General features: G+C 42.7%; 2 protein-coding genes across 2 annotated transcripts; both read left to right on the top strand.

Annotated features, from left to right (window-relative positions):
• Positions 1-13,048: 13,048 nt before the first annotated feature.
• LOC140819060 (uncharacterized) lies at positions 13,049-14,155 on the top strand. The gene has a single exon (XM_073179074.1). It carries the CDS (start codon positions 13,049-13,051, stop codon positions 14,153-14,155), a length of 1,107 nt encoding a protein of 368 aa, XP_073035175.1.
• A 5,165-nt stretch (positions 14,156-19,320) lies between these two features.
• Positions 19,321-20,025, top strand: LOC140819061 (uncharacterized). The gene has a single exon (XM_073179075.1). It carries the CDS (start codon positions 19,321-19,323, stop codon positions 20,023-20,025), a length of 705 nt encoding a protein of 234 aa, XP_073035176.1.
• The last annotated feature ends 4,392 nt before the right edge of the window (positions 20,026-24,417 follow it).

Raw genomic sequence — 24,417 nt, forward strand, 5'->3', positions numbered from 1 at the left:
CATTGGCACCGTCTGTGGGAAATCTTGAGTTCAAGACGTTGATATGGCTCGTACGAGAAAAACCAACCAAGATAATTCTCGGGCCCCAGAAGATGGAGGGCAGACTTCCAGACAGGTTGATGTTAATAATACCGGGACAAATCTCATTACCATGACCCCGGAAGGGTTGAAGAAGATTGTATCTCATGCTGTAAAGCAAGCTATGGCCATGAAGGAAATTTCTCAACATGTTACACCACCCGGGAACAGACAGGAGCGAGAGCAGGAGCAAGAGCAAGAGCAAGAGTTGAGAGAGGAAGAGGAAGCAAGTGGAGAGGACGAGGAGTCCAGCGCCGGGTCCAAATCTCCCACTGTGGCGGAGGAGTTGTTAGAGTTGAGACAGAAGATGAAGGTGCTGGAAGGGAAGTTGGAGAGTCGGGGCACTTCCCAGGTAGTCACCAAGGGATGTGCGTTTGCTGAGACCATTGTCCGGGAACCTCTTCCCAGGAATTTTAAATCGGCCAAAATAAAGGACTATGATGGCAACGCAGATCCTGAGGAACACTTGGCCAGATTTGAGAACATGTCCATGCTGCACTGTTACACTGATAGAATAAAGTGTAAAGTGTTCCTGACAATGCTTGTAGATTCAGCCCAGAGATGGTTCGAAGGATTGTCCCCTCAAAGCATACATTCCTTCAAAGACTTTCAAAAGGTGTTCTCACACCACTTCAGTAGCAGCAAAAAGTACAAAAAGACTGCTTTTAGTATTTTCGAGGTCAGGCAGAGCCTAGAGGAGAGTTTAAGGGCTTATATCAGAAGATTCAACAGAGTGGCTCTGGACGTTCCAACTTGTGCCACTGAAACAAAGACTACCGCATTCACCCAGGGCCTGAGGGAGGGTGAGTTTTTCAAATCACTGACTAAGAAGGTGCCCGGGGATTTTGAGGACTTATTGTCCCGGGCAGAGAAGTATATTAACATTGAAGAGGCTCAAAAGCAGAAGAGGGAGGCTGTTAAGAAGGAGAGAGGAGACCGGGTGTCTAAGCCCGAGGAGAGGGGGCAGAAGAGGTGTAATCCAGGGCACTTTTCTCAGCACGTGCATCTGAAGATTGCCCGAGAGAGGGAAGTGCAAGAATATAGCAGAGACTTGGCCCCGGATCATCAATTGCCCCGGCCAGAAAAGAGAGGATTTCGTTCTCTCCACAAAGTGTGTTACCATAAAACCGAAGATTGCAAGACATTGAAGGGAAATTATGTCTCATCTCCCATCCCCGGACCCAGTCACAACAACAGAGAGCCAAGATTGCCACCTTGGACATCTCGGCAGCCAGGGTCCAGCGCCCGGGAGGAGGTATGAGGAATAGTCCGAGAGGAGAGCTCGGGAGAAGAAGAGAGCCCGAGCTTGAGAGAAAAAAAGAATTCACCCCCTGCTACGGGGTTGATAAAAATGATATCAGGAGGCTCTACTGACGGAGACTCCAACCGGGCGAGGAAGTCGAGGAGTAGGAGGGAGTGTATGGAGGTAGAGGGAATGAGGAGGAGCGAGGCGGTCATCAGTTTTGGCCAAGAGGAATTAAAGGGGGTGAATCTACACCACAATGATGCCCTGGTTATCCAAGCCCGAGTGGTAAATTATGACATTCTGAGAGTCTTTATTGACTCGGGCAGCTTTGTAAATGTAATTTTTAAAGATGCCTTTGTGCAGATGGATTTGCAGGGCTATCACTTGGAAACTGTGGAAACCGCCCTCTTTGGTTTTGCTGACCATGTGGTCTACCCGGAATGGGAGATTGTCTTACTACTAACCCTGGGCTCCCAGGATCTCAAGAAAACGGTGATGACTTCTTTCACTATGGTGGACTCCCCATCATCTTATAACATCATTCTAGGGAGGCCGGCCATGAATGAGCTGAGGGCTGTTGCATCTACCTACCACCAAAAGATAAAGTTTCTTGTGAGAGCCAGGGTAGGAGAAGTCCGGGGAGATCAGCCATCTTCTCGGAAATGCTATGTGGAAGCAGTTCGGGCGGATCAGAGCAAATCTAAGAGGGAAGGGAAGAAAGCCAGAGTGGATGAAGCAGGAGGAAGAATGGTGGAGAAAGGAGAAGTGCATTTTGTAGCAGGAGAAGAGCAGGAGATGGTAGAAGTCGGACCAGGCCAACAAATCCGGGTGGCTCGGGATCTCAGTATATCCACTCGGGTTAGTTTAATTAACTGTTTAAAAGCTAATATCCATGTGTTTGCCTGGTCCCAACAGGAGCTGACAGGGATTTCTCCCCTAATATCGGAGCACCAACTAAACATTCTCCCGGGATCTCACCCGGTAAAGCAAAAGAAGAGACACTTTGGTCCTGAAAAGGACAAAGTTATTGATGAGCAAGTGAAAGAACTCCTGAAGGCCGGCCACATTCGGGAAATACAATTCCCTACATGGCTCTCGAATGTCGTATTGGTGCCCAAATCTACCGAGAAGTGGCGCATGTGTGTAGTGTAGTAACCCGATTCCTAATTTGAGTTAATTATCGGGTTAATTATATTTTCGGTGGGATCGGAAGGACCGAACAAGTTCGGATCGTCCGATGAGTTCGGATCGTCCGATGAGTTCGGATCGTCCGAGCCAGTGTCGGACCGTCCGAGACAGGTGGCTGGACACGTGGAAAGGTTCTGGACACGTGGTAAGGTTCGGATCATCCGATTGGGGTTCGGATCGTCCGAGACAGGTGGCTGTACTCGTGGAAGTCATGCAAGGATCGGATCGTCCGATCAGAGTTCGGACCGTCCGAAGTGTGCCGGATCGGAGCTTCCGAAATGGTTCGGATCGTCCGAACATTAGCTATAAATAGAGGCGCGAGGCTTCATTTGTGACTCGCCAATTCAGAGAGTTCCATAGCATTTCAGTCGTTTCTGTGAGATTCTAGTCTTTTTCCGAGGTTCGGGCACTAGCGGGGAGCTGCTGGTCTTGTAGCGGAGCTGTGCTCTAGTTGGGAGCTAGCGGCATCAGTGGGCTAGCGACGGACGAAGGTTTGGAATTGTATCAGTATTATCTCAGGATTATCTAGTTAAGTCTGGTAGATAAGTTTTAGTGATGGTTTTCACTTGATGAATAGGCTTGGACTAGACCTGTTGTCTGGTTATTCCAGTGGATTAGGATTGCTGTGATAGAGGTACGAAAGTACTATCCGAGATATCCTGGTTGAGTATACATTCTTATATGTGTTGCATGATTATGTGGTGCATTGATATATGTCATATGATGCATGCTATTATGTCACGTTTATTACTGCACGTTGCATTTCATGTTGAGCCGTATCTCCTTCGAGATAGCCTTTACTGTTGAGCTGTATCTCTTTCGAGATAAGCTATATATCTTGTGGGGCCGCTCAGCCCTGTCTTGTCTTGTGGACGCATGGACACCGAGAGTACACAGTGGCCGACGGGTCTGGAGGGCTTCGGTGATCCGGGACATTTTAGGTCCACGTCTGTTCTTGCAGTGGATGCAGTGACCCAGAGGTAGGACCGCGCGGCACTATCCACTTGGCGCCTCTAGACTGAGCATTTTGAGATCTTTTGTGATTCCTGTTTCTTGACTACCCTGGTATCATATCATAGCATGTGCATTTCATATAGGTTTGTATACTCATGCTTTTGTACTGGGCGTTCTTATCGCTCACGTCCTCGGTTTTGTTTATCTTGGACACCCCATTTCCACGGGGCAGGCCTCAGGTTGGATGGCTCAGGAGGAGGAGGAGGACGTTGAGTAGCCGGTGGAGTTATTTATTCAGTACTCTTTGATTCGATATGGTTGTATCGTATACTTTCTTTTCATTCTGAGTTGTTATGGATTTTCGATGGGGTTGTATAACTATCATTTGTTGACCTTTTCCGCTATTATCTCTGATTGTTATTAATTAAGTTAAGTTGCATGCTTAGTTCTTGATTAGTAGGTGATTCTGGAACGGGTCACTACATTTATGGTATCAGAGCATGCTTACGATTTTGGGATATAGATTCTGTTTTGGGATTTTCGTTGACCATTTTACCATTTTTCCCCATTCTATCTTGTAGCGATGGCTGACCACTTTGGTGATGAGAGTAGTCAGGGGAGTGTAGGTCGTTGGGGCGACCAGGATGATCATAGGCGTCATCGTGAGCATCGTCATCGTCGGGATGGTCCTAGGCGTTTTGATTTGCATCGTTTTATTCAGATGGGGCCTAAGCCTCTAGTCGGTGGAGAGACTCCCGATGATGCTGAGGACTGGTTAGAGCGCATGGAGAGTTGTTTCCGTGCATTTCAGTGCACCGAGGAGAAGAAGATAGAGACCCTTAGCTTTCTTCTCGAGGGTCGTGCGCGCAAGTGGTGGCGATCGACTTCTGCGCCGATAGTCCAGTCCCAGGGTAGGGTGACTTGGGCCGATTTCCGTGCAGCTTTCATGCAGCTGTATTTTCCTCCAGCCCTTCGCCAGGCGAAGACGATTGAGCTCCTGAATCTTAAGCAGGGGAGTATGTCTGTTGATAAGTATCAGCAGAAATTCTTCGAGTTGTTACCCTTCGCTCCTCATATCAGTGGCAGTTCTGAGGCCAAGTATGACCATTTTCTCCAGGGTCTTAACCAGGAGATCTTTGACCGAGTCACTGTCTGTGATAATCCTACTTCTTATGATGGGTTAGTGAACCGGTGTCGTCAGGCAGAGATCAGTCTCCAGCGTGGTAGGGCTATTCTTTCTTCTAGACCTCCGAGTACTTTGAGGCCTCGATCTCAGTCGTTCAAGAAATCTGGTTCGTCTTCTTCTGGATCTGGATCTCGATCTAGCGGTGTTTTCCGTTTTGGTAAGAAGAAGGAATCTTGTGCGCATTGTGGGAAGAACCATCCATCGGAGCAATGCCGAGCAGCCGCAGGAGCTTGTTATCAGTGCGGAGAGATGGGGCATATTAAGAAGAATTGTCCTCAGTTGCGAGGTGGAGCAGGATCCAGTTCTGGATCTCAGACGACTGTTCAGCAGAGGAGGCAGGGTCAGGCAGTGGGTAGTTCGAATCTTCGACCTCGTGCCCAAGGTCAGGTGTTTGCGCTGAACCAGGATCAGGCTGCAGATGAGACCGGGAGAGTCATAGCAGGTACTTTTTGTTTATGCGGTATTCCTGCTTTTGTTCTTATAGATACCGGAGCATCTCATTCATTCATTTCTGCACGATTTGTTAAGCGTCATAAGTTACCGTATGTTTCTCTAGACGTTATTCTTTCTGTTTCTACCCCGATGGGTCATTCGGTTTTAGCCAAGCGTCTAGTGATGGGTTGTCCTTTAGATTTCGAGGGTAACGAGTTGACTGCGAATCTTATGATTCTGGAGATGGAAGACTTTGATTGTATTTTGGGTATAGACATTTTGACTACCTACCGAGCTACTGTGGATTGTTACCAGAAGCTTGTTCAGTTCCGTACGACTGAGAGCTCTAGTTAGTTTTTCTATGGTGAGGGAGCGCGACCTCCGATGCCAGTGGTATCTGCTCTGAAAGCCTGTCGTGCTTTAGAGGCGGGCGGGGAAGGCTACCTCATCTATGCGATTGATACATCCACAGGTAGTGTTGGTATAGAGGATATTCCAGTGGTTTGTGAATTTCCTGATGTTTTTCCAGATGAGATTCCTGGTTTTCCTCCGGTTAGAGAGGTGGAATTTGGCATTGAGTTAATGCCAGGGACTGCACCGATTTCTCGTGCCCCCTATCGTCTTGCTCCGTCAGAGATGAGAGAATTGAAGCAGCAATTACAGGATCTTCTTGATAAAGGTTATATTCGTCCGAGTGTTTCACCTTGGGGAGCTCCAGTTTTGTTTGTCAAGAAGAAGGATGGATCGATGCGATTGTGTATTGATTATCGCCAGCTGAATCGTGTGACGATCAAAAACAAGTATCCATTACCTCGTATCGATGACTTGTTCGATCAGCTTCAGGGTACCTCTGTTTACTCCAAGATTGACTTGCGATCGGGTTATCATCAGATGAGAGTCAGAGATGATGATATTTCCAAGACTGCATTTCGTACTCGATACGGGCATTACGAGTTTCTAGTTATGCCATTCGGATTGACGAATGTGCCAGCGGTGTTCATGGATCTGATGAACCGAGTCTTTCGTGATTTTCTAGATCAGTTCGTTGTGGTTTTCATCGACGATATCTTGATTTATTCTCACAGTGTGGAGGAGCATGTCCAGCACTTGAGGATTGTGTTGCAGATTCTTCGCGAGAAGCAATTGTATGCTAAGCTGAGTAAGTGCGAGTTCTGGATTGATCGTGTAGTATTCCTTGGTCATGTGATTTCCAAGGAAGGAATTTCTGTGGATCCCAACAAGATTGAAGCAGTGCTGAATTGGTCACGTCCTACGACGGTGGCCGAGATCCGTAGTTTTCTAGGTCTGGCCGGGTATTATCGTCGCTTCATCGTGAATTTCTCCCAGGTAGCTAGACCTTTGACGCAACTTACTCGGAAGGATGTTCCATTTGAGTGGTCATCTGAGTGCGAAGATAGTTTCAGAGAGCTTCGTCGACTTCTGACTTCTGCACCTGTTTTGGCGTTACCGTCAGGATCTGATGGTTTCAGTGTTTACACCGATGCCTCTTTCCAAGGCTTAGGGTGTGTGTTGACACAGAATGGTCATGTGATCGCTTACGCTTCCAGGCAGCTGAAATCTCACGAGGAAAAGTACCCTATTCATGATCTAGAGTTGGCAGCTATAGTGTTCGCACTGAAGATCTGGCGTCATTACTTGTACGGGGTTAAGTTTGAAATCTTTACTGATCACAAGAGTCTGAAGTATCTGTTCACTCAGGCTGAGTTGAACATGAGACAACGTCGTTGGATGGATCTACTGAAAGATTATGACTGCGAGATCAAGTACCATCCAGGCTCTGCGAATCTCACAGCCGATGCTCTTAGTCGTAAGGTGAGAGCCTCTGCACTTCAGACCAGTGCTATGATTAGTACTATTCAGGATTGTTGTTCGTTGGGATTTAACTTCAAACATCGGAAAGGTATGGAGAACATTCGTGTTGCTACCATTTTATCTGTGCCAGTTTTGTTCGCTCGGATTCGAGATGCTCAGATGTCTGATCTGAAGACTCAGAGATTAGCTCGGTTAGCGGGTGGAGATAGCGGTTTCCATTATCAGTCTAATGGTCTTCTATGTTTGTCTAATCGGGTTGTAGTACCAGAGGATGATAATTTGAGGGAAAAGATCTTGTCTCAGGCTCATCGAAGCAAGTTGAGTGTCCATCCAGGAAGCAATAAGATGTATAAAGACTTGAGGACACGATTTTGGTGGAAAGGGATGAAGCGCAGTGTTTATCAGTTTGTTTCCAAGTGTCTTGTTTGTCAGCAGGTTAAGGCAGAGCACCGTCGACCTGGAGGATTATTGTTGAATCTACCTATTCCTGAATGGAAGTGGGAGCATATCACGATGGATTTCATTACTCACTTGCCATTGTCTTCGAGGAATAGTGATGCTATTTGGGTAGTGGTGGATTGACTCACCAAGTCTGCTCATTTTCTGCCTTATAACCGTGACTTCACTTTCGATCGGATGGCTCGCTTGTACATTCAAGAGATTGTACGTTTGCATGGAGTGCCAGTCAGTATTGTTAGTGACAGGGATCCTCGTTTTACCTCACGATTTTGGGGTAGTTTCCAGTCAGCATTGGGCACTTCACTAAGTTTGAGTACGGCTTATCATCCAGAGACCGACAGTCAAACAGAGAGGACTATCCGTACACTTGAGGATATGTTGCGAGCTTGTGTTATGGATTTCGGACCCGCTTGGCAGGATCATTTGCCTTTGATTGAGTTCGCGTACAACAACAGCTATCATCGTAGTATTGGTATGGCACCATTTGAGGCGTTGTATGGGCGACGTTGTCGTACTCCATTATTCTGGGACGAAGTTGGGGAACGACATGTTGAGGGACCGGAGTTAGTCCAGCAGGCTATTGATAAAGTTGCAGTAATCAAGAAACGGATTAAGATCGCTCAGGATCGACAGGCTAGTTATGCGAACACCAAGCGGCGACCTCTTTATTTTCAGCCAGGTGAGAAAGTGTTTCTCCGAGTTTCGCCTTTTCGCAGGATTTTGAGATTTGGTCTCAAGGGTAAGCTATCTCCGAGATTTATTGGTCCTTTTGAGATTCTGGAATGTGTGGGAGATTTGGCTTACAGGTTAGCATTACCTCCGTATCTGTCTGGGATTCATGACGTGTTTCACGTATCCCTTTTGCGACGATATGTGGCAGATGAATCACATATTTTACATCCATCTGAAGTTCAACTTGAATCGGATTTGTCTTACGTGGAGCGACCAGTTCAGATTCTCGATCGCAAAGATAAGGTGTTGCGGAATAAGATCATTCCTCTTGTCTTAGTTCAGTGGCAGCGTAGAGGCACTGAAGAAGCCACTTGGGAGCTAGAGAGTCGTATGCGTTCGGAGCATCCAGAGCTCTTTTGAGTTGTACTGTAGTTGTACTATGGATGTAAGCATGTTTTCCGTTGTAATCCAATTATCAGTTGTGTTTGGCAACAATTGAGATGTAATAACAATGTTGTTATTTCAGTTTTGTTCATCCTATAAACTTGATTTCGAGGACGAAATCTTTTAAGGGGGGGAGAATGTAGTAACCCGATTCCTAATTTGAGTTAATTATCGGATTAATTATATTTTCGGTGGGATCGGAAGGACCGAACAAGTTCGGATCGTCCGATGAGTTCGGATCGTCCGAGCCAGTGTCGGACCGTCCGAGACAGGTGGCTGGACACGTGGAAGGGTTCTGGACACGTGGTAAGGTTCGGATCATCCGATTGGGGTTCGGATCGTCCGAGACAGGTGGCTGTACTCGTGGAAGTCATGCAAGGATCGGATCGTCCGATCAGAGTTCGGACCGTCCGAAGTGTGCCGGATCGGAGCTTCCGAAATGGTTCGGATCGTCCGAACATTAGCTATAAATAGAGGCGCGAGGCTTCATTTGTGACTCGCCAATTCAGAGAGTTCCATAGCATTTCAGTCGTTTCTGTGAGATTCTAGTCTTTTTCCGAGGTTCGGGCACTAGCGGGGAGCTGCTGGTCTTGTAGCGGAGCTGTGCTCTAGTTGGGAGCCAGCGGCATCAGTGGGCTAGCGACGGACGAAGGTTTGGAATTGTATCAGTATTATCTCAGGATTATCTAGTTAAGTCTGGTAGATAAGTTTTAGTGATGGTTTTCACTTGATGAATAGGCTTGGACTAGACCTGTTGTCTGGTTATTCCAGTGGATTAGGATTGCTGTGATAGAGGTACGAAAGTACTATCCGAGATATCCTGGTTGAGTATACATTCTTATATGTGTTGCATGATTATGTGGTGCATTGATATATGTCATATGATGCATGCTATTATGTCACGTTTATTACTTCACGTTGCATTTCATGTTGAGCCGTATCTCCTTCGAGATAGCCTTTACTGTTGAGCTGTATCTCTTTCGAGATAAGCTATATATCTTGTGGGGCCGCTCAGCCCTGTCTTGTCTTGTGGACGCATGGACACCGAGAGTACACAGTGGCCGACGGGTCTGGAGGGCTTCGGTGATCCGGGACATTTTAGGTCCACGTCTGTTCTTGCAGTGGATGCAGTGACCCAGAGGTAGGACCGCGCGGCACTATCCACTTGGCGCCTCTAGACTGAGCATTTTGAGATCTTTTGTGATTCCTGTTTCTTGACTACCCTGGTATCATATCATAGCATGTGCATTTCATATAGGTTTGTATACTCATGCTTTTGTACTGGGCGTTCTTATCGCTCACGTCCTCGGTTTTGTTTATCTTGGACACCCCATTTCCACGGGGCATGCCTCAGGTTGGATGGCTCAGGAGGAGGAGGAGGACGTTGAGTAGCCGGTGGAGTTATTTATTCAGTACTCTTTGATTCGATATGGTTGTATCGTATACTTTCTTTTCATTCTGAGTTGTTATGGATTTTCGATGGGGTTGTATAACTATCATTTGTTGACCTTTTCCGCTATTATCTCTGATTGTTATTAATTAAGTTAAGTTGCATGCTTAGTTCTTGATTAGTAGGTGATTCTGGAACGGGTCACTACATGTAGACTTCCGCGATCTTAATAAGGCATGTCCCAAGGATCATTATCCTCTGCCCCGTATTGATCAATTGGTGGATTCTACATCGGGCTTCAAATTGCTGAGCTTCATGGATGCATACCAGGGGTATCATCAAATCCCCCTGGCTAAGAGTGATCAAGATAAAGCCAGCTTCATCACCTCGGGAGGTACATTTTGTTACATTGTAATGCCTTTCGGGTTGAAGAATGCAGGGGCTACTTACCAGTGTCTGATGAACAAAGTTGTGGGGACCCGGACGCTAATCATCTTCTTACTCATTATTGGGATTTAATTATCAGTTCTGATAAACAGGGTCTAAAAATTTTTCTTTTTAAAATGTAACTGCGGAAGGTAATGGAATCTAAACAATATACATCTCTGTATAAATACTACAGTTCAGCAGAAAAGTACAATACTGTACAACCTAAGTCTAAGGTTCAATTACTAAATTCAAGTAATAAACCAAGTCTACTACAAGTCCGGAATCACCACGCTAACTCGTCTTCTCTCATCGTCATCTCGACCCTGATCCAGCCCCACCTGTTGTCATGCACACATACAAAACAAGACAACAGCCGGATAACTCCGGTGAGAATAAATCCCAGTATAAAACATGGTAGACATGCATATACACATAATGATTCATGGAACATGCTGTCATGAATAAAAGCAAAGATAATAGTAATAGATTTCATCATCTATGAACTCTAATCTAACTAAACATGCAATTCAAATCAGATAAACATGCATGTAAGTAGTCTAAATCATGAAACATGCTGTCATGACTGAAAGTAATAACAATAGGTTCCATAGTCTATGAAACCAATTCATCTATGCATGCTGTTCTAATCAAATCATGTCTAGAGTTGACTCAACTATAACTCTAGGGATCCCGGGGTGAATAAGACGTCACTGGCTGTCACCTACCCAACCACTCGGGGCGACTGTACGTATTATTCCTAGACTTCGGTCCGAGCTGTATCGACGGCTGGCAATAGGAGTAATGGCTACTCCTAAGTTGAGATACACCGAACGTCTAGAAGTCTGACAATGGCTGTCAAGACTTTCCTATCTTAAATGCAATGAATAACAATCTGTAAACAAAGCATAATCATATTCATAACTGAATATCACAATTATCTTACATGCTTGAATACAATTCTATAATCAAAGCATAATCAGGTAACAATATAAACAATAATCTAGTATGTGATTTTATTGGGAAACTCAAATTAATCTAATTTGAGTTATGCTTCCCGAATATCACATGAATTATACCTTTGTCGTCCCTGTCTGATGAAGAAGATGACCTATATCCAAATCTGTCCATATCAAATCTGAAATGACAATATCAATACGCTATATCAGTGTATAACTCAAGACACACTCTGTTCTGATCAATACTCTACTCAGTACATAATCTGATCAATATCTGAACAAGATACAATCTGATTCATATCAACGAATATCACGATGAAATCTAAATCATAACTGAATCTGATCAATTTAAATCAACTGATGTTTTGACGGCATAACAATACAACCTGAATAACCCCGTCAGTTCTGAACATCACAAATATAATACTGGAATTCATAATCTGTGTCAATACAATTCATAATCTGAATACTAACACAATTCTGGTATAGAATCTCAGTCAATATCTTTCAAAAATCATAACAATTGTATAAACAGTCTGTTTCTCAATCTGCCTTCGATTCTATGATGTCTAACATGACAAGAACATCATATATGAATCCTATTCAATTCTGACCATATCATAATTTCAAAACATGTCTAAACGTAACAAAACTTACGTCCAGTTGTAGCCTGTGTTGATAGGAACACAGTACTGAAGTCGGATTCAAAATCAGACGGGCGGATTTCTCACAAAAGGCGTAAGGATTTTTCACTACTTTTCTGAAGCTTTTCTCGATCTTCGTTTATGCTTTCTGAGGGATTTAGGCTTGTAATGTATATATATACACCCACGCTGCATGTCTAACGAACGTGGCTACATTTCATGATTCCTAGGTGGCGCTCGAGCGGTTGAAATGTACCGCTCGGGCGCCGAACATACTGTCCGGGTGATTATCTTGCCCACCACTGGCGCTCGAGCGGTCAAAAACTACTGCTCGGGCGCCAGACTCTCTGCCCAAGGGTGCTCTTATATTGCATTGGCGCTCAGGCGGTAACTTTCTGCCGCTCGAGCGCCGAAGGTTCTGTCCCAATTTCTTGGCTAACAATGCGACGACGCCCGGCTTCTTCATTCGAGTTCGTATAATCTCAATCATGATAATTAATCAATGTCTGATTAAATAATTAAATCTCGGGCATTACAAAAGTCTTCGAGAAGCAGCTGGGGCGAAATTTGGAAGTCTATGTGGATGATATTTTGGGCAAGACCCGGGAGGTTGCAAGCTTTATTGTTGATCTGGAAGAAACTTTTGCCACTCTCATGCAGTACGGGATCAAGCTTAACCCTGCCAAGTGTATTTTTGGCGTAAAGAGTGGCAAATTCTTGGGATTCATAGTGACAGATCAAGGGATCGAGGTGAACCATGAGAAAGTCAAGTCTATGCTGTGCATGGCATCTCCCCGATCTGTCAAGGAAGTACAGAAGTTGACAGGGAGGATTGCCTCCCTCTCTCGATTTATTTTTCGATCAGCTCACAGGAGTTATCCTTTCTTTCAAGTCTTGAGGAAGGCCCAGCAATTTGGATGGGATGATAAATGTGAACATGCTTTCCAGGACTTGAAGATTCATCTTGCAGAGCTCCCTGTATTGGTGAAACCAGAGCCCGGGGAGAAATATTTGTTTATCTGTCCACTACAGAGTAAGTTGTCAGCTCAGTTCTGATAAAAGAAGAAGGTTCTGATAAAAAAACATGTCTATTATGTCAGCCATGCTCTAAGGGGACCCGAGCTCTGATACAGGGGAATGGAGAAAATTGCTTTGGCCTTGATCATGACCGCTCGGAAGCTAAGGCCCTATTTCATGTCACATCAAATCATTGTTCTTACCAATAGTCCTCTCGGCAGGATCATGACACCCTCTCAAGTGTCCGGGCGAATGGTCAAGTGGACAGTAGAGTTGGGGGAGTATAACATTGAATACAAACCCCGGGTTGCCATCAAGGCACAAGCTCTGTCAGATTTTTTATCTGAGATGGTCCAACCCAATGAAGAAGAAGTATGGAGAGTATTCGTGGATGTGGCGTCTAGCCTTGCCGGGTGTGGAGTAGGGGTTGTGATAATATCTCCCCCGGGAGAAAAGATTAAACTAGCACTGAGGATTGACTCCCGGGTAACCAACAATGAGGCCGAGTATGAAGCTGTCCTAGCTGGTATTCAAGCTGCCCGAGAAGTCGGGGCTTCCCGGATTATTCTATATTCTTATTCGCAACTCATTACTCAGCAGATAAAAGGCGTTTACGAAGCTAAGGATGAAAGGATGCTAAAGTATTTACAGCTCATCAAAGCCCGAGCAGAATTTTTTGCGAATTGGGGTATTGAACAAATACCTCGGGAGGTCTTGCATGTTTCCCGATTGATCCTTTCTCCTGAGGAAGAAATGTTATTAGAATTAGAGGACTCCTGGATGACACCTCTGATCAAGTTCATTGTAAATAATGAACTGCCTAAGGACAAAGCCCGAGCTCAGAAAACTAAGAGACAAGCTCCCAGGTTTGTTCTCTTAAACAATATTTTGTACAGGAGATCGTTTCAGGAACCTCTTTTGAAATGCTTATCTGAGAAAGAGTTAGATTATGTCCTCCAAGAGATTCATGAAGGATGTTGTGCTGAGCACCTCAGAGGAATGTCTTTGGCCCGGAAAACAATCCTTGCCGGTTTCTGGTGGCCAACTCTTAGTCAAGATTATGCTCGGGTGGTCCAATCTTGTGAGGGCTGTCAACATCACTCGAATTTTAAAAACAGCCCGGCTACTCTCATGAAGCCTATCTGGGCATCTTGCCCATTTGATCAATGGGGCATGGATATCGTGGGTCATTTCCCAATTGCCCGGGCTCAGAAAAATTCTTATTAGTAGCTGTGGATTACTTTTCCAAGTGGGTAGAAGCTGAGCCCTTGGCAAAAATTACTGAGCAGGAAGTATTGAAATTTTTGTGGAAAAACATTGTGTGCCGGTTTGGGGTGCCCAGAAGACTAATCTCAGATAATGGGAGACAATATCAGGGCAAAGGAATTACATCATGGTGCCGAGAAATGAAGATCACTCAATATTTTACCTATGTGGCATATCCTCAAGCTAATGGTCAAACAGAAGTTGTCAATAGAATTATTGTGCAAGCACTGAAGACAAGACTACAAGGAAAAGATTGGGTGGAAGAATTGCCTAGTGACCTCTAGGCTTACAGACTACTCCCCGTGCACCTACTCAAGAAACTCCTTTCAACCTGGTATATGGTTTTGAAGCAGTCCTTCCAGTAGAGATCGGGCAAACTTCTTCCCGGGTATAATCTTACCCGAACGACAATGACCAAAGCCGGGTCATGGAATTGGACTTAATGGAAGAAAAGAGAGACCGATCATTCATTCGAATGGAAGTATACAAGAGCCGGGTTATGAAATCATATAACAAGAAGGTTCGAATCCGAGACTTCCAAGTGGGGGATCTAGTCATGAAGAAAGTCAACCCTGCTGGGGATGTTGGGAAACTGGAAGCTAGGTTGGAAGTACCTTAAAAAATTACCCGGAGGGTCAGCTCGGGATCTTTTTATCTAGAAGATACGCAAGGACTCTCTCTCAAGAGGCCTTGGAATGTATTTAATTTAAAGCAGTATTATGCCTAACATATGTAATTGATTGATTGAAGATGTAAGAAGGATATATTTTTCTCAGAAAGAGATGTTATATTTCTTGCATCTTAACTCGGAGAACTACACCTCGACCATTCACAAGTCCCGGGACATGCTCCCCGGCCCAAGGCTCTGTACCTTGGTTCTTAAAAGCCCAGGGCACTACACCCTGGCTCGGAGAACCACACCTCGACCATTGACAACTCCCGGGACATTCTCCCTGGCCCAAGGCTCCGTACCTTGGTTCTTAAAAGCCCAGGGCACTACACCCTGGCTCGGGGCACCTCACCTCAACCAGTCTAAACCCCGAAATATACTCTCTTGCCCAACTTTTCTACTTGGTATACGCGCCAAGATTTTATATCTGGGTTTTAGGATGCTTACATCTGGGTCACTTACGGAGTATGAGGCATTTTATTCATTACGGAGATTAAGATCCCGGATACTTATTTGAATTTTCCGGTTAATTCGCAACACTTAGAAATTTTTTTTTGGTTATTTACATACAAGCAGTTATATCACCCGAGTTATTGAAGACTTATCAAAATATGATTGCAGAGAAGATAAATGGAAATGAAAATTTTCATTAATAAAAGCCCGAAGGCCGAAAGATTACAAGACAGGAAAAGAAAAAGGAAAAATACAAATCCTATTCTATATCTACATGTTCAGGCCCGGGCTGCTCTTCTCGGTCCGCCTCCTTCTCCTCCTCGCCATCCTTGGGAAGGGATGAAATGGCTAGACCAAAATCAGGAAAATTTTCCTTATCTTGGGGCAGGAGTCCGGCTTCCTCAAAATTGTTCCCGGCATTTCTCAAAGCCGGTTTGAAAAAGAGGGTAGGCCTTGTCTACCACGGCCTTCTTAAACTCGGGAGATTGGAGGAAGGAAGCCTGCCACTTTTTCTTGTCATACTCCGCCAGAGCCAAAGCATTCTCGGCCTTTTCTGCCCGAGACAGCTGATCTTTTATCTGCTCGGATAGTGAATGGTTTCTCGACTTCGAAACAGATAGAGCGCCTCGCAGGTTTTCCTCCCGAATGGCAGCTTCGTTGAGGTCTTCCCGAGACTTGTCCAAGGACGAGCGCAAGTTAGCTACTTCCTCCTCATGAGCGGCTCAAGCCCGAGCTAACTCCTCTTGTAGCATCTCTTGATTATCTTGGAAGTGCCGGGCTCGCTAGTGGCAGCACCGGCAACCTCCTCGAAAGCCGAGATTTGCAGGTGAGCAGCCTGTTTAAAACAAAAATCAATAAGAATAAACAATGATCAATGAGAAAAGCAAGAAAAGATTAATGAAATATTTAAGAGCTTACCTCCAAAAGTTTATTTGAGCCCTCGAAAAGCTTGGCAGAGGCTCGGGAATTCTTCAAGCGGGCCTCTTCATCAGGAGTAAGGAGTTGCTTAAGAATCTTCAAGCCCCTTGCCGAGGATCCCGCATCCAGGATATTGGCTCGGGGGGGCTGCTCCAGAAAGGGAGGCTGTTGGGTGGATTATTCTCGGGGGGTTGACTGAGTTGCCTGCGAGGAGAACTGACCCCCCTCCTAATTAGCCCCGCCCAGAATCGGCTCCGGGCTTGTGACAGCCTTTCACTTCCTTTGGTTAAGGGGAACGTGATCTTCAGGATCTTCCCGAGAATCATCCCGGGTCACCTCCTCTTGCCGGGTCTCAGCCAGATTTGTTTCAGATCGCCGGGCTGCTATCTCCTCGGCCTGTTTCTTCTCGAGGACAACTTTCCGGGCTGCCAATTTCTTCTCTTTGGCCGCCTTTTCAGCCGTCCACTTCTTGGCAAAATCCTCCTGCATTTTTGAGTTACCTGCACAAAAACAAAAAGAAGGTTCATTACGAATAAGTGAGAATAAAGGCTTTATAATCAAAGACAAGACGAAGAAGAGAGAGTTACCGGGTTGAGAGCCTGAGCTTGCCACATCATCGATTACTCGGTCTATGGGATCTTCAGCCCCAGTACTCAACCGGTAGGTAACTAGGTTCTCTTGGGCAATGAGAATAGAGGAGGAGTACTTTTGACCCTCCACCAAGGCTTGGCTGCGGGTATAGAACTCCTCAAGTTTATAAGTGTGAGAACCGAAAAATTGTCCATAGTGTACTTAATTAAGAGTAGAGGATATTCTTTTTGGATTATTGTATTAAAATAAGATTTTTATATTGGAGAATATTTTATATGGGAAATATGGAGATACTCTAGCATATACAATTTAAGTCATTAAAATATCATGCATATTTTTGAATTTGGGAAATATAGTGCAAGATTGGAAGGAAATCATCGAAACTCTCCACCAAAACCGTTGGATCTAGCAACCTAAATTCTGAATTAATCAAGAGCATTGGTTTAGAGAATGAATCTCCCAACTTTAGTAGCAATATTTTTCGAGAATGGCAAGGAAATTTGGAGCCAATATTAGGGGATTTGATATGATTTTTGGTATGATTTTTAGTGCCAAATTTAGCTCCACCCTCTTCCCCTATAAATAGTGCATCAACTCTAGTCATTCCCCACACCTAATTTTCGAAAATCCTTGCTGCAAATTTTCGAGAATTTCAGCAACTCTCCCTAGCGAAACTCTGCCCAAATATCGTCTCAAAAATCATCCCGAGGTTAGGCTAGAAATCGAAGCCAAGGCGCTGTCCGAGCAAGAGCAAAAGGCGATCCGATTTTCGAGTTGAGCATCCACGTTTTTAGTATATCCAAACACTGTAAGTGGGCTGTTTTAAATACTTAAAATTTCGGTTTTTATGCGTGTGAAACTTTCAATTTTTGGTTTAAAAATACGGTCGAGTACCGTCGTTTTATCTATACGTTTTTACGAAATTTTGGTACGTTTATGTTTGACACTGTGAGAATTCCCTGAAAATGGGTGGAATTCCAACATATGGCCCTTAACAGTGGGATAGAACTGTTTTATGGCCTCGCCCCCTTAGAGAATTAAAACTTAGGGACTGACGTCAGTAAACCGTTGAAAGGTGAAAAATCGCAGTGTTATTATGTTATGGAATTTACATTACGATTATGAAAGCATGCTTTACGTTTATGTTATGATTCGAAAATGTTATAAAACTTTTATGTTGTGTTCAAAGTCCCCCATTTACTGAGTATTCCCAAAATACTCACCCCCCTTACGACCCTCCCCAGATAAAAATGAAGAACAGGTTGAGGATGAAGAGTCTGAGCAATTTTGGGGTTGGTGATCTGCCAGATTAGTAGTAGGCTTTATTTCGAATTTATGATTTAAGAATTGTAAGACGCTTCCGCATTATTTACTATTTCGTTGGATTTCGATATTGTAAAAACAATCGTTATTTTATCTGAGATTATGATTTATAAACTGGTTTTCGGTTTATACTGTGCTACGAAAGGCTTGTTGTTTCGATTGTGTGATTGTCAAACAACGCTGGTGTCAACTAACCCCGGTCTCGGGGCGTGACATTTAAGTGGTATCAGAGCCGCCAGGTTCATAATCCGAGTGGGAAAAAAAATCGAATTTCAAAAAAAAAAAAAAAATTCGGGAATTCCGGCCAAACAGGCCCTTAGCGTGCCGCCGCATTTTTTCGCCGATTCCGGCAGCTTCCGGCACCGTGTCTTCGATCTGAGACCCGATCTAGAACCGCCTCGATGTGCCGAACAAAAGTCCTCAATCAATTTCAGATTTCGCATTCGGATGCAACGGGAATTTCAGATCTACGGATTTGGGCGTACGAACCCTAATGCCGAATTCTATTTCATCCAATTACCCTACTAATATTACTCCGATTTTCAATTAATTGTACCCAAACATTATACTATCCATGGGTAATGTTTTCCAACAATCAATTTTGAGATCGGATCAACTAAACGGAAACGCCCAATTTCAAGTGAGTCCACCGAGTTTGAGCGAGTTACGGCCAATTAGGTAGTTTTCCGACCGATTCTGGCCGTGCCACCACCGGTTCCGTGATGCTGACACCTTCGCCGACGTACTTCTTAGCTCCGACCATACTCCGACGAGTCAACCCGGAGAGTCAACTCGGCCGAGTCAACGAGTCAACCCGCCAGCTTATGTCCTTCGATATTTTTCGTAGAAAACTCCGAATTCGGTTCCGTCGACTGTTCTGGAATCCTCTCGATATACCCTTCGAATCCATATGTCTATCTCAAAACTTGCCATTTTTGGAAAATTTTCGAATTGTTATTTATTGAACTCTATATGGCATTGACATTTTATTATATCCTATTTCATTCTGCACATTTATTTCATTTAGATTGTCATGTTCATTTATTTTCCTGCTTGAGAAATCAATAAAAAATTGTTCTATTTGATTCATTGATTTCAATTTATTTCAGCAGACCCTATTGTATGAACTTTTCTCGTACAACAAATTCTTAGAACTTGCAATCTGTAGGAAATGGCCGGCAGACCCCCAAGACAGAACCGCAACCCACGTTATGCTAATATCAACCGTGAAGGCGGACAGGAGAATGAGCAAGGAAATGGACCCCCGCCGGCAGTCAACTTAAGCCAAGATGATCTTATGACCATAGCCACTATTGTGGCGACAACACTGCAAGGGTTGGGAAACCCGAACGCCAATCAGCCACCACCACCTCCACCACCAAATGGAATCAAGTTCCACTATGAGTCACTCCTCAAGAATAGGTGTCCAACCTTCAGTGGAGCCGCTGACCCTGAAGTTAGCCAGAGTTGGCTGAAAGGTGTAGAGACTCAACATCGCCTATTGGAAGTTCCCGAGGGACTGAAATTGGACGTGACTGTGCCGTTCCTGGAAGATAAAGCAGGAAAATGGTGGGAAGCAATCTCGCCAGCCATGACAGCTGCAGGACCAATGACTTGGCAGCGATTTCGAGAAGCCTTTCTGAAACAGTATTATCCAGCCGAGGTCAGACTGCAGAAACTGAGTGAATTTGAAAACCTCACTCAAACTCCGGACATGTCAGTTGTAGAATACACCTCCCAGTTCAACGCCTTAGGATCTTATGCTCCGGCAATCATGGCGGACGAAGTTCTTAAATTACACCGCTTCAAAAAGGGTTTGAACAGCAGAATACAGTCAGCTTTGGCAGTCTACCAACCTGCGAACTTCTCAGCTTGATGGGCGCAGCAATCCGAGCTGAAACTGATATCCAGCGCAGAGAGAAGGAGATTAGGAACAAAAGGTCTATGAATGATCAGTCATCTCATGGCAGTCAATCGTTCAAGAAACCGAACCATTCCGGCGAACCATCTCAAGGGACTTCGCCTGCCTCAGGCTACCAAGCCATTAAGCCTTGCCCAACTTGCCACTTACGACACCTGGGAGAATGTCGTAGAGCCAGCGGAGTCTGCTTTGGATGCGGGAAACCAGGACACCGTATGGCAGATTGTCCAATCGCCACCAACAAAACAACTGGACCAAGTAAAGGAGACGGGTCAAGCCCAGGGGCGAATGCCAACAAACCACGGGAGAACAAACCAAATGCCAGGGTGTTTGCCATGACGCAGGAGGAGGCAGATGATGCAAGCGATGTGGTATCAGGTACCATATTTTTCAGCAAGTGCCTGCTTATGTGTTATTTGACTGTGGCGCTACGCATTCTTGTATATCTAAGAGATTTGGTAAGAAGTTAGGACGTAAGCCCGATAAGCTAACCGAACCTTTCCAAATAGCCACGCCTACTAGTAGAGCCATTGAAACTGACGAAATTTACAGAGATTGAAAAATCAGTATCGGTAATTAGATTTTTAGAGCCGACCTGATATAGTTAATCATGGTCGATTTCGATACCATCTTAGGATTGAATTGGTTAGCAAGAAACAATGCGGTAGTAGATTGTAAGGGAAAGGAATATACCTATTTGGAGACCAGGCCAAGTCCAGTTTCGAGGACGAAACTTCTCATAAGGAGGGAGGGATGTGAGAACCGAAAAATTGTCCATAGTGTACTTAATTAAGAGTAGAGGATATTCTTTTTGGATTATTGTATGAAAATAAGATTTTTATATTGGAGAATATTTTATATGGGAAATATGGAGATACTCTAGCATATACAATATTAAGTCATTAAAATATCATGCATATTTTTGAATTTGGGAAATATAGTGCAAGATTGGAAGGAAATCATCGAAACTCTCCACCAAAACCGTTGGATCTAGCAACCTAAATTCTGAATTAATCAAGAGCATTGGTTTAGAGAATGAATCTCCCAACTTTAGTAGCAATATTTTTCGAGAATGGCAAGGAAATTTGGAGCCAATATTAGGGGATTTGATATGATTTTTGGTATGATTTTTAGTGCCAAAGTTAGCTCCACCCTCCTCCCCTATAAATAGTGCATCAACTCTAGTCATTCCCCACACCTAATTTTCGAAAATCCTTGCTGCAAATTTTCAAGAATTTCAGCAACTCTCCCTAGCGAAACTTTGCCCAAATATCGTCTCAAAAATCATCCCGAGGTTAGGCTAGAAATCGAAGCCAAGGCGCTGTCCGAGCAAGAGCAAAAGGCGATCCAATTTTCGAGTTGAGCATCCACGTTTAGTCGAACTATCCAAGCTTGCCTTCAAACGGGCCATCAAAATCAACTCATGGCACCAAAAATGCTGATGTGTAACAAGAACATTGATGATATGTTTGACTTAATGTAAGTACTATAATTGAATATGATTTAGAATTAACAAAGATAAAAGTTACCTCAATGATTAAAACTCAACTTTGACAAGTGAGATAACGAAAACATAAAACATGACAACTTCGATGATTAAATTGACCAATTTTTCTTACTATCTTTATATGAAACAACTGTCGTAGTGATTAGTAATTGATGGCTTGATGGGGGGATGCTATATGAACGTCAAGTATCTGTACATCAATTTTTACGTCAATCTCTAACGTGATAAAAATCTTTTATTCAAATTGAAAGAAAGTTAAAAACAATTTAATCAAAATCTCGCGACATATTAAATAAAAATCTCACTATATGATTATTGTAAATATTGATGTAGTGATATATAGATGTATTTTACCATTATTCGACTTGATGTGAATTTCTTTAAACAGATGGTGGTATGAAAGTTGAGTTCGAGCCAATTTTAAATGAAAAAAATTGTTTTCTTTTTCTATTTCTTATATTTAATTTGACTTGTAAATTAAAGTCAAAATTGATATGAGAAAATTAAATATTTTATTCTTGCTAAAACCCTATTTTTTTTTTTAAAAAAAGAAGAAGAAGCAAATAACGTATTGTACTCCTGGGAAAATGACCGGGTAAGATCAAAATAAATTAATTTGTTAGACGCAATTTTTTTTTAACATATATGCCAAATATAGTAATAGTATTTTGACAAAAACTTGTGTGAGACGGTCTCACGGGTCGTATTTGTGAGACGGATTTCTTATTTGGATCATCCATGAAAAAGTATTACCTTTTATGCTAAAAGTATTACTCTTTATTGTGAATATGGGTAGGGTTGACCCGGATGATCTCACATGAGACTCACTCTAGTATTTTTTAGGATAGATGATTTGTTCAAAGAGGGATAGATAAACACATTTAAATTTTCGACAAATAATGCAATCGATCTTGATAGAATTAGCTATACAAAAACGGTCGGACCACAAATAGTGCGAGTACGTGGGTTCTCATGATACTTTTATACTCAAATATAAAAAGGCAACATAATAAATAAGTGCATTAAATAAGATGACACAATAATTATTATGGATGAGATTCGAGCTCATACGTCATTCATTCTTCCACTTAGGAAGAATTTAACTGGAAGGCTTTGGTTTTACAATTCTTTGTAACAACTCGTTCAACCTTATGACTTATCCATTGCCTAAGTTTAAACTCCTAATTAACTTTTACCAGCAGTTGAGACTACAAGTCTCACAACAAATACAACACAAATATATAAAGAGAAAATGAATCTTCATATTCAAACTGTCGAATAACTCCTCAAATGGTCTTGACAAAAACAGTTGAATAGTTGACAGAAGCCGTAGACTATCCTTGATGATCTGATATATGTCTTGAAGCGAGGGCTATTGAGCAATAGTTGATATGAGTGTGAAATATGCTCATAAATATTTCGGAGAATGCGAGCCTAAAAAATTTCTTCGAATGTATGTAAAATCATGCTGCGTTTTTAGAAGTTTTTTATTGGCATCCTCTATTTATAGTGCTCTTTGCATTTGCATGTTCAACGTTTTACTATAGCCCATTAATGCAAAAGCATTGTTCTTCGTTGTCCTTTCTTGATTCAAAGTACACTTTAATACATGAAAAATTGGGCATTTTCCAGATACAGAAAGAAATGGTCGTTGACAGCAAAAAATAACTATGTCTAAGTTATATCCTTTAAAGAAAATTTTGATATTCTGATGTCTTGTTTGCAATACATGAGTAGTCCAACAACTTTTGTGATAAAGTGAGTATGACTCTTATAAGAGGTATGAATTGAATTTGAGGATTTCTTACTCAATCTTTTCAAATATGTTTCGATAGAGTGAACGATTGAGTGGTCTTATGCCACATACTTGTAAGCTAGGTTGAGTAGATCAAATATGCTGCTAAGGCTTAAACCGGTTGGATAGCTTTGCATCTTGAGATCAAATCAGTTTGGTCTAACATAATAAATTTTTGTTTATTATCACCAAAACTAAGCGATCTAACAATTTTATAACTATTAAATTATGAGTAAACATATATATTTATACATTTTTTTAACTATTAATTATGTTAAAAAATTTAATTGCCACCCCCACTGTTCCTTGACACATTGGCAAGGCAAAATCAACATCATTTATATTTTGGGATTTAATATTTTATGGGTTTAAATTTTATATATTATCTATTACTTAAAATAAAAGGGCTGATATATTATATTTATAGAGTTTGGCACATGCATATATAAAATTAATTCAAGTTTATTTAATTTTGGTGTGGTGTAATAATCAAACCTAAACCAAATTTCTCATATTTGTCTAGACATAATCTAAATTAAAATGGTATAAAATTATGTGTTGGTGCACCCTCACGATTCCGGATGTCTCACAGATTTTGACATTTAACCTAAATAGTGGTTAGCAAACATAGGTGAATGGCCAACTCCTCCTTCCAATCATTTCCTATCTTTTGCCCCACCACAATATTAAAGTAGTTAAATTTTAAATCGAAAAAAAAAAACTATACACGCGCGCGCGCACATACATACATACATATATATATATATATATATATATATATATATATATATATATATATATATATATATATATATATGTGTGTGTGTGTGTGTGTGTGTGTGTGTGTATAATGTAAGACAAAAGACAATTATTCCAAACGAGTGTTCGAATTGGTCAAGTAAATGAATGTTTAACTATCAATAATCATGTATTTGATGACCTTTACTAATATCTTCTCAGACAATATGTCGCACAGAGCTTCCCATGTTTGTAATAAGTTCTTCAAGTCCTTCGATAATAGAAAAAAATAGTTGAAAAATCATAT

Source organism: Primulina eburnea, chromosome 18 (genome assembly GCF_022965805.1).
Source record: "Primulina eburnea isolate SZY01 chromosome 18, ASM2296580v1, whole genome shotgun sequence".
Lineage (NCBI taxonomy): Eukaryota > Viridiplantae > Streptophyta > Magnoliopsida > Lamiales > Gesneriaceae > Primulina > Primulina eburnea.

Coding starts and splice junctions, on each gene's coding strand:
- LOC140819060 (XM_073179074.1), top strand. CDS start 13,049: ATGGAGAAAATTGCTTTGGCCTTGATCATGACCGCTCGGAAGCTAAGG.
- LOC140819061 (XM_073179075.1), top strand. CDS start 19,321: ATGGCCGGCAGACCCCCAAGACAGAACCGCAACCCACGTTATGCTAAT.